The following is a 10,247-nucleotide window of genomic DNA, read 5'->3' on the forward strand; positions in this document are numbered from 1 at the left end:
TAATTATCAATTAGTTAAAAATTTAAATGTAAATCATTTAATATAAAATATTAATTATATTATTTTCCATAATTTTTTAATAATTATTAAAGGTAAATTATAAAATTATTCGTTGTTAAAAAAATTATGGAAAATAATGTAATTAATATTTTATTTTAAATAATTTATATTTAAATTTTTAATTAATTTATAATTATACGTCAAGTCTTTTAGAATTTTAAATTTTTATAAATTAAATAATGATGCTCAGCGGTGTTCATCGTTAGTAGTGCTCAACGGTGCTCGTCGAGCTTGATAGACTCGTCTTTTTTATGTACGTGCATCTCATAACATGAGTTTTTACTCAATTTTTTTCTTGTCTTTTCCTTTTAAATGGGATTAAATTTTATCATGTCAAGATCACGACAAATAGTTTAACAAAATTAATGAACATCTAAAAATATGAAACATTATTATTTTAATAGTCTGAATGATTATAAGATAATGTTTAAAATTTTTCTTAACCTATTGTAAAATATATATAAACTACATATACAACTGTTTGAACTTAAGTCGTTTATGAAAAACAACATTCATTTTTATGACCGAAATCGCTCAATATATTTTTAAGAATCTAAAATGTCATGTCTCGTTAAAAAGAGGCCATCCCAAAACATATTTCATCCTTAAAGTATCTCATACCCCAAAATCACTATAAGTATTGATACATGTCAAAAGATTTATAATTCAAAAATATTTAAAAATATAACTGATTTATTTGATATTCAATATATCTATTTTTTTTTATAAAATATTTCAGTTGTGTGTGAAGGACAAATTTTCACTTTGTAAAGTGATTTCATAAGTTTGTCATGTTTTAAAAACGTTTAATTCGAAGATAAACCTTTAATTTAGTTGTGTTTATTTATTATAGATCTTGAAAAATTCTATCAAACAAATCTTTTAATGAAATATTTTTTAATAAATACAAAAATTTATCAAATTACTCTAATAAAATGTTAAAAGGTTTTCAACATCTATATTTTTGTTCACGCCATAATTTGTAAATATAGACATAGTTATACATACCATGGGATCTCTCACTTGTGACTTGTGTTGTAGTGTATACCTCATTAGTAGTACAAATTCATTAGGAAAGCCGACTACTAATAATACAAGTGTGGAAAGGAGGACTCAAGATATACCACACAAATAAGATACCTAATATATATATATACACACACAAAAGCTTTATGTTTAAAAAATATTTTTTTAGAAAAAAATATCTTAAAAAGTAAGAGATAACCATTGATAACCCATGACTTAATTTGTGGTCAACTTATTGAATCAATATTTTATATATATAATTGAGAATTATACATTAATATTATAATTTAATTATTTTTTTAAATTATTTGGATGATTATAATATATTATTTTTTAAAAAAATATTTCTAGTCATTAATATGTATTTATACCTTATAGATACAACTACTTGAATCTGAGAACTCTAAAAAAAAAACACTCTTTTTTGCGATCGAAATCTCTGATGAATTCATTTTAAATGTATTTCTAAATTGTACACAGATTCAAAATAAAAAATAAAAAGCAAGACAAACCCATGGAATTAATTATATTGATTAATAGTAGATGTACGATTACAATGTCATGAAATTAAGCATTAATGCCAATTATACAACACTTTTTTTTTTAATTTGACAATTTTATCTTTTTAATAACACCCTCCTATGTATTTCATCTATATAAGTATAAAGCTAAGTAATTCCAGCATAGGGTCGCTTTCCTAATTACATTTTCCAAATGGGAAAATCAACCCCATCAAAAGAAAACTATCACAGTCCAGCATCAAATGGCACTCCGGTGCCCGGAATCCAAGCACTTCCGGCCAAAAAGTTCCCCACGGTAAATTTTCTGGCTTGAACTGCACTTATAATATGATATCCACGCCATTTCACCCTTCCAACGGTACTTGCTCCGGCGCCGGTGTTCATATACTCAGCATAGTAAAGAGTTCTTAAAGCGAAGCCTCCACTCCACGGCAACCACCCTTCTCTATCGATCAGTCCGTCCAATGTACTCTTCATGAACACGGTTCTTGAATATTTCTTCCATGGCCTCCCCAGATAGCTCTTGAACGAACCTTGAACCGCCCTCATATCCGCCGCCGCAGTCACGCGCGAGTTGTGGATGACGATGCCCGTATTCTCGTTCGGGTCGGTTCTCCCTTGTGCCGTAACGGTGTTCTTTTGGCCGCTCATCGGTCGCCGGATGTATATATTGCAGTTCTGTAAGACGGCGACGGCGTCTCCGAATATGAAGTCCACGGTTCCGTAAATGTCGCAGTCGCGATAGAATTGGCGTTGAGAGTAAACGTATAAGGTGTCTTGGTAACCTTTGAAACTACAACGGTAGAAGACGGAGAAATCGGAACTGGACCGTAAGGCCACCGCCTGGTGTTTTTGCGGTCCGGCGGTGTTCTCGAAGGTTATATCGCGAGCTACGAAACCATCACCTGAAACACCTGAGAGAAGAAATAAAATTCAGAGCGTGAATGAAAATGATGTACGGAAAATAATTGAAGGAAAAGTTCTTTTGCCGAAAAGGTATTAAAAATACGTTTATTTAACTTTTATTTATTATATATTATATGTTCGTTATGTTGCACGTTTGCTGATTATCTTTTGTTTAATCATCATGTTTGATTATTGTTGGTGAAATAGGGGACAGAGAAAAATACTCAAAATTTACTATTACCTTAAGCCAATGTCATTTTATTTCGTTTAGGACTACGATAAATCAAGAGAGTTGATGGGACAATTCGTATTTATAAAATATTTATTTTTTTACGTAATTTTTTTTATAAATAATTTAATTTTATCTTTTAAAATTTTATAAATCCTATTTTTATATAATGATCATGATACGTATGCATGCTTCATGAAAGAGCTTACCAACGGTTGCCGAACGAAAAGTTGTTGTGGTTTGAGCATTCTTGCTGCCAGTAACAATGGTGGCGTCAACTCCATCCCCAATCAACATTATATTCTTAGCCGATCTCTTAATATCCACGTTTTCCCTATAAACTCCAGCTTTCACGTGTATAACAGTTCTTTTGCCCCCACCAGCTGCTGCCACCGCCTTCGTTATGGTCTTAAAGTTACCGGATCCGTCTTGAGCCACCACTATATCGGCTTTCGGTGCACCGGCTGTTCGCAGGAGCTTTCGATCCACGGTAGAAAGCCAAGCCGGAAAACCATCGGAAAGTAGGCGTCGATTGCCCACTTGTTTAGCGAAGTTACTATGGGAAGAAGAGGATGCAGCCAAGGTGGCCTTATTTATGGCTAGAGAATTGCTAATCAACTTAGTGAAGTTGCCTAACATGGCTGGTAAGGTTTGTAAATGAGAGGCTAAGTTGAAGTCAAGAAAGCCGTTTTGACAGGTTTGTTGGTTGGCAATTGCAGCACTTAGCCAAGTTTGAGAATCTATGGGATTGTTGGTGCTCTTAGATTGGTTTAGATGGTGAACGGTATCCTCATAGAGTTCTAAGCAATCGTTCCAAGCTAACTTGGCTCGCTCGTCGAATGAACTCGAATCAATCAACGAGATGAGCCGATGAGCATGAAATGCTTGGTTCAGAGTCACCTGAATGGCAAGATCACGGAATGAGAATCGGGTTTGACCGAGTTGTGCCGCAACGTTAACATTGTTTCCAATGTAATGGTTGCACACATCGGGGTACGGAGTTTGGGCACATGATGTTATTGAAACACTATTGGCACCATTCACAAAGTACCCCGGAGGAAAGGAGAAGAAATGGGTGAGGAAAAATGCTAGGACGACAAGCTTATCCATGAAGAAATTTTCTAAAAGTTTTTGGAGTTTGAAATCGATGAAGAAAGAGGGAGGGAAGAAGGGGGTTTATATAGAGGTAGAAATGGGTTAATTTGGTGGGACAAAAGCATGAAGTATTGAATGGGGTTTTCGGGGTTTTAGTCAAAATCAAAATACTAATTGGGCCATGCAAATGGCGTGCATGTCAAAACCGAATCTTTCGAGCTTTATTTATTGAGTAAATTACACCAATCATCATTGAAGTGTACTCTCTCTCATATTTCACTCACTATACTATAATTTTGTTCAATTTTTTTATCTGAATTTAATACAATTAACATTTTTGGTTACTCATTGTTAAATATTTAACGGCGTTAAAATGGTGATGTTTTAGAAAAACAAAATTTTCACCAAAACGACGTTGTTTTGTATTTATATAACAACTCATTTATAACTTCGTTTAGTGTGAAAACGGTTGAGTGACCAAAAATACTAATTATGTTAAATTCAGTGATAAAATTGAATAGATTTAAAGTATAATGAGTAAAACAGGAGAATGAGTAAAGTTTAGTGATGTTTGGTGTAATTTACAATTATTTCTTTATGGCTGTTTTTGAATGCCAACAACGGGTTGCGGCTAAACTAAACCATTGGGTTTTGCCATTTTCGTCCCTATTTATTTTACCCATAGTTTATTATCTTGATTTATTTTATTATCAAGTGTTGGCGCAGAATTAGAATTTGAATTCTGTATTAAAACTGATAATTACGGATTTTAAAAAGTAATTTTAATATTTATAATATTTTATAATATTTTATGTCATCGGATCTACATTTTTGCATAGAATAAAAGAAATATAAATCGTGAAAACACTGATTCACTAGTCTTTGAACCCTAAATAACTATCTAAATCCTTACTTGTAAAATTCAAGGGGGGAAAATCCTTAATTGTAGTAAACAGATGCGCCTTTTTTTTATTGATAGGGTGAAATCTTCCTCAGAAAATTCTAGAAATTGAAACTATCTAGAGACTATTTTTTTTTTAAATTAATCACTGGTATCCGATCTCTTGACCGACTAATACAGATCGGATACTGCAGAGGTGAGGGCAACCCTTCCAACCCAGTTTACTCCATTTGCAAACGCCAGAATTCGAACTCCTGACTTTGCTTAAAGGACCTAGTATCTCATCACACTAGACTAATAACTGATTTTTGGCACTAAAAATGTTTATTATAACCGTCAAAATCAATACTTAATTTAATATTCAGAAGATTTTCAAGAGGATATGATATCTACTAATTATCGACTTCCTTGGCCCCGTGAAGGACTTAAAAAAGTATCTTATTTTTAATATTTCTTCTTTTAACTTCATTTCCTAATATTGATATATAACTTTTGATATTCAATTTACTGATTAATGAATTTAAATCGTTTATTATAAAATCTTGTATGGATATGATATTTTAACCACTAATGATAGTAAAAGGAAAAAATATTTTCAATAAAATTTGAAACAAATTTAACATTTAGGATGGAAATGAAAGATGAGTGCCTTCATTAACTGTGATTAGGCGTAGAAGTTTCGATATTTAGAGAGATGGGTACAAAATGACCATACACTAGATTTCCAGATTCGCACGAAATAACATGTGAAAACTTGGTCGTTGATTGGGATATATGAGATTTTGATGGTGAAAACACAGAAATATATGTGATTTTTTAGTTGCCCTCCCGGTTTTAACGTTTTATCTTGATGAATTCGGATCGACTCATGTCGCATATTTAATTTTGGTGGGTGAGTCTCTCAGTATGAATTTTCTGTATACACAAAAATTCAAATTTAAATATTTAATTTAATAATATCAAGTTATTTATTACTTAAATCAACCATTGTTAATAGAAAGAGAGGTGATTTTGTATGCAATTGTTGCCGTTTTTTTTTCATTGCTTGAGCTTCTGCTTGCGCCACTTGGCTGAATTGGGAAGGATATGTATAAATTGTTTCAAAATATGCATACAGATGGAGATATTAATAAAGTAAAAGCACATGTGGATGATTCTAACTTTCATTAGCCATTCTCTCTTTTATTTCTCATTTTGTTCAAACGCTTACAAATGGATGGTTCTATGGTGTTATACGTGAAAATCCCTTTACAAAATATCTTCTGCTTCACCCATTGTAATTCTTTCATATATAAAGGTAATTCTCAATCATTTGACATTAAATGCTCATACTCCTATTAATTTTTATGTTTGAAACTAAACCTCAAAAAAAATTTATTTATCGTCAAAATCACTTAATTGGTGCAATATATAATATATTTGAATATTCAGAACAGAACAAGGTAATTTATGAACAAATTTCCAGAGTCTTAGGGGCTGTTTGTTTACTTCAAAATAATTAAACGCTGAATGATTCAAATACTGAATGATTCAAAGGCTCTGTATGAATTAGCTCTGAATGTGACATGCTGTTTGATAATGGCTCTGAATCATTCAGAATGTACTTCTATACTAAATCATTTAGAACTGTTTTGCTGAATCAGTCAACACTGAATCATTCAGAGGTACGAAACAAACGCGTTGAATGCTGAACGGTTCAACATTCAACGCTGAATGATTCCATTAAAAGGCTAACCATCCCCTTAATCTAGAATCCGGTCTGCCTCCCATGCCTCTTCTTTCCATTTCTTTCGCGGCTTGAACCACGCGGCAATGCTTCATGTACTCAGTATGACCCAATCCTAACAAAGTCATCTAATACACCAACGGAGTTGTGAGTTTATTGACAATGTGTATGACCTTATTCTTTCCTAGGCTAGTCAAATAAGGAAGCAAAACAACACTAACGAGAAAATTGACAATGTTAGCATGCCACAAAATTATCACGGCAAATAATAATTTCTCATTAGGGAATTTTTTCTTAATCTCCATTTCATTCCTTAGTTCTTTCACAATTTCTAGCCTAGAAAAATGAGCAGCTAGTTGGGGTTTAGGATTAGTAAATTCAATAGGATTCAAAGGTTCAAATTTCATACCCGGTCTAGCTATGGGTGAACTAGACTTACTCATCTCCTTTGGAATATCCTCGAGCTCCTCTTCGTCTTCTTCATCAAGATTGAAGTGATTATCACTGTATAAAAATCTATTGCGGAAAAATTCTGCAGTTTTCCTTTGGTCATCAACTCCTACTGATGGGAGCTTTTCTTTTGCCGTGGCAAAATATTTCTTATCTTCATTGGCTGCACTCTTCGAACCCTTATCGTTGTTGTACAGCAAATATAAATCTTCTTGCACCTTTAGATCTTCGTGCACAAACTCATGATCGGGCTCTCCGAGTGTCTCCCCCCCAAACTTAGCATCTTTGTAGATGTTGATGCCACTCCTTAAGGTGAATATACCACAATGCTCTATGTCTTGAGCCTTAGTGACTTCAGTATCACTAGGAAGACTGTCATTTGGGTAAGACGGTAATGCCATGGCAATTTGACCAACTTGACCCTCCAAGGCCCTCAAAGACGAGTTGTGACTTTGAAGCAAAGCTTCTTGGTTTTTTATAGAGGTTGTATGGTCATGCAACACGGTCTTCGTTATTGCGATAAAATCTTGCATCGTGGCCTCCAAAGAGCTTGCTTTAGATGAAGATGATACTCCCTTATTAAAATTATGCCATGGCATATTCATTTGGAAACCCTGGGAGTCACTGAAGTTTTGTTGCCTAGCGGGCTGACTAGAGTTGCTGGTTCCTTGATTTCCCCATAAAAAAGTTTGGATGTTAACGCCATCCAGGATTATATGTGTTAGAATAGGGGTTGTTTTTGCCTCAATTGTAGTTACCCACATAGTTGATGGATTCTTGATTGATCTGACACTCACTCTTATTGTGATTGCCGTGGCATAATAAACATGCTGAATTGGCCGCCTTCACTTCTCTCACCTCGCTTGGCCTTTGTAAGTTCTTCAATATATGGGTGATAGTAGCAAGTTGGGCGGACATCGTATCCTTAGAATCTAGCTCGAAAGCTCCATGTGATTTTTGCCCAAGTTCAAGCCTTGTAGATGAAAATTGATAATCATTGTTGGTAATCCTATCCAGAATGTTAAATGCCTCTGCTGGTGATTTGTCAAGTAATGTCCCATTTGCCAAGGCATCTAGCATCATCCTCGTGGACGCATTAACTCCATTATAGAACATCACAACTTGAGTCCACTCGTGGAATCCATGATTGGGGCACTTACGAAGCAAACTTTTGTGTATCGATCCTAACACTCATACATAGACTCTTCATCGCATTGATGAAAATATTCTATGGCATTTCTAAGATGGTTGTTTATATCGGGTTGATTATGCCATAGCAAAATTTTTTTGCACAAGTCGGCCCAAGACCTTATCGAGCCGGAAGGTAATCCATTGAGCCATGCCCTGGCGTGATCTTTCAAAGAATATGGAAATAACTTCAATTTCAGTACATCTTCATGCACACCTTGTTATCGAAAGCAGTCACAAACCTCTAAAAATGCCCGAACATGTTGCCTTGCATCCTCATGAGGAGCACTACCAAACTGTCCAATAAAGTCCAACATGTCGAACATAACCAGTTTGAGCTAGACGTGGGCTGCCTGAATCATGGGTGCCACAATTCCAGGATGTAGGTCGTCTATGATAGGGTTTAAATGATCTCGAATAGTACGAGGCCTAGCTGTATTCCCATCATTTGGAATTGCCTCGGCATTCTGATCTTCCACTTGACCTATTCTTTGATTTTCAATTTGGTACATCTTTGCTTGAGCACGTTGAGTATGTAAAATAACAGCCTGAAAAAGACAAGGAAAATAACAAGTAAAACTATACTAAAAATATTGAACAATTAAAATAAAAATGCTATGACAAAACTAATTAACTTCCAGTTGCCAATTCCCCGGCAACGGCGCCAAAAACTTGTCCTCTTTTTGTGAGTACTATAAATGAGTGCGACTATATATGCAAGTATACACAATCGAACAAGTAATAAAGTGATAAGCAGAGTATCGTCTCCACAAGGAATTGGAGAAGTCAAATAGGTTTGTCAAGGCACTTTACTTTGTCACCTAAGTAAAGTTAGTGATGGTATGTACAAATGATAATGCTGTGGCAAAATGAGATGGATGTTGTGGAAATGGAATTGTGGTATGGTGGTAGCAAATGGATATGTCGTGGCACAATAGATTGTGTTTAATACAAACAAATGAAAATGTCAAGGCAAAATAAAATGTAAATATATGATTTGATTAATAGGACTTTGGCTTTCTCACACGACAAACAACTATGGAAGTGAGTGATAGGAGTCACTAAGGAAAATCTAAGTCTACTTCTCCGAATGGTCTTTCTTCTATACATGGTCTGCCCAACATAGTCTACTAAGGTGCCCTATGCTATCTCTAGTAAGGGACTCGACAGATTAAATATGCCCTGGCAAAATCGATTGGCATAAACCCCTGCAGTGATCCTATTGGTCCAGATAACATGATATGTCTTGGCAATACCTTTTTGCGGCAACATTAATATCTAACCTATTGTTCATGCACAAATCCTTTTAGTCGAATGAAATCCTAGCCTTATCTATAAGGTGGATTAGGCCTAGTTACTACCTAGAACCCCTTGTTTATGTAGTTCCTCCCTAGTTTCTCTCGAACACTAAGGATATGTTACCTAGGTATTCTCTTGAACCCTAAGAATCTCCTAAAGAATGGCTACTCTCGTAGCTCCTACAACCTTAAGGCATTAAACTCCATAAACAAAACATATTATAGCATAGAAAAATCAATCATTCATTGAAATAAAAACCTAAACATCCAAAATGAACTCCCACCAAATAGGATTAGTTCATTTCTGGAGCTTCCCTCGACCACCACAAATTCCCCCCAGCGAACTAGCTCCTCTCGGATGCCTAGAACGCCACTCCCGCAGGCTTGTCACGGAGAAATGCCACAGCAAGTAGGATTGACAGAGAAAGATAAGACCTTCTCTCTCTAACCTTTTAAGCTCAAATCTGGGTAGAACCAAAGTCTTCTTCATTGTGGCATCATCCTCTATTTATAGGGAAAATTAACCCTAAGACTTGGTGTTGAAATTCCTAGAAAACCCCAAACCATACATAAATCACGTGGATATCAGGCAGAGCATAGCAGTGATCCAGTCTGGGTTGCCGACTAAGTACCCGACATAATCCCGCTACAGACGACCAAGGACACACAGGATCTGCAGAGCAGGCGGCGTGGTCAGTAGGATCGGTTGTAGCAACGCCAACCCCTCCAGGCATATCTTCAAGACAGATTTCTCGGGCAGAGCTCTCGGAAAGTCGGATAGAGCTGGCTTCAAAAATATCTTTTCGCAATGTAAGTACTTTCGAAATGCCGGTTGAACTTGGGTTGA

At 35.2% G+C, this 10,247-nt stretch overlaps 1 protein-coding gene across 1 annotated transcript; it reads right to left on the minus strand.

Annotated features, from left to right (window-relative positions):
* Window positions 1-1,799: 1,799 nt before the first annotated feature.
* Window positions 1,800-3,957, minus strand: LOC120178821 (pectinesterase-like). The gene is made up of 2 exons (XM_039184605.1): window positions 2,952-3,957; window positions 1,800-2,521 (listed from the first exon to the last, which is right to left on the minus strand). Exons 1-2 carry the CDS (start codon window positions 3,850-3,852, stop codon window positions 1,833-1,835), a joined length of 1,590 nt encoding a protein of 529 aa, XP_039040536.1. The 5' UTR covers window positions 3,853-3,957; the 3' UTR covers window positions 1,800-1,832.
* Between the last annotated feature and the right edge of the window lie 6,290 nt (window positions 3,958-10,247).

The sequence above is a fragment of the Hibiscus syriacus genome, unplaced genomic scaffold (genome assembly GCF_006381635.1).
Source record: "Hibiscus syriacus cultivar Baekdansim isolate YM2019G1 unplaced genomic scaffold, ASM638163v2 tig00112383_pilon, whole genome shotgun sequence".
NCBI classification, from domain to species: Eukaryota; Viridiplantae; Streptophyta; class Magnoliopsida; order Malvales; family Malvaceae; genus Hibiscus; species Hibiscus syriacus.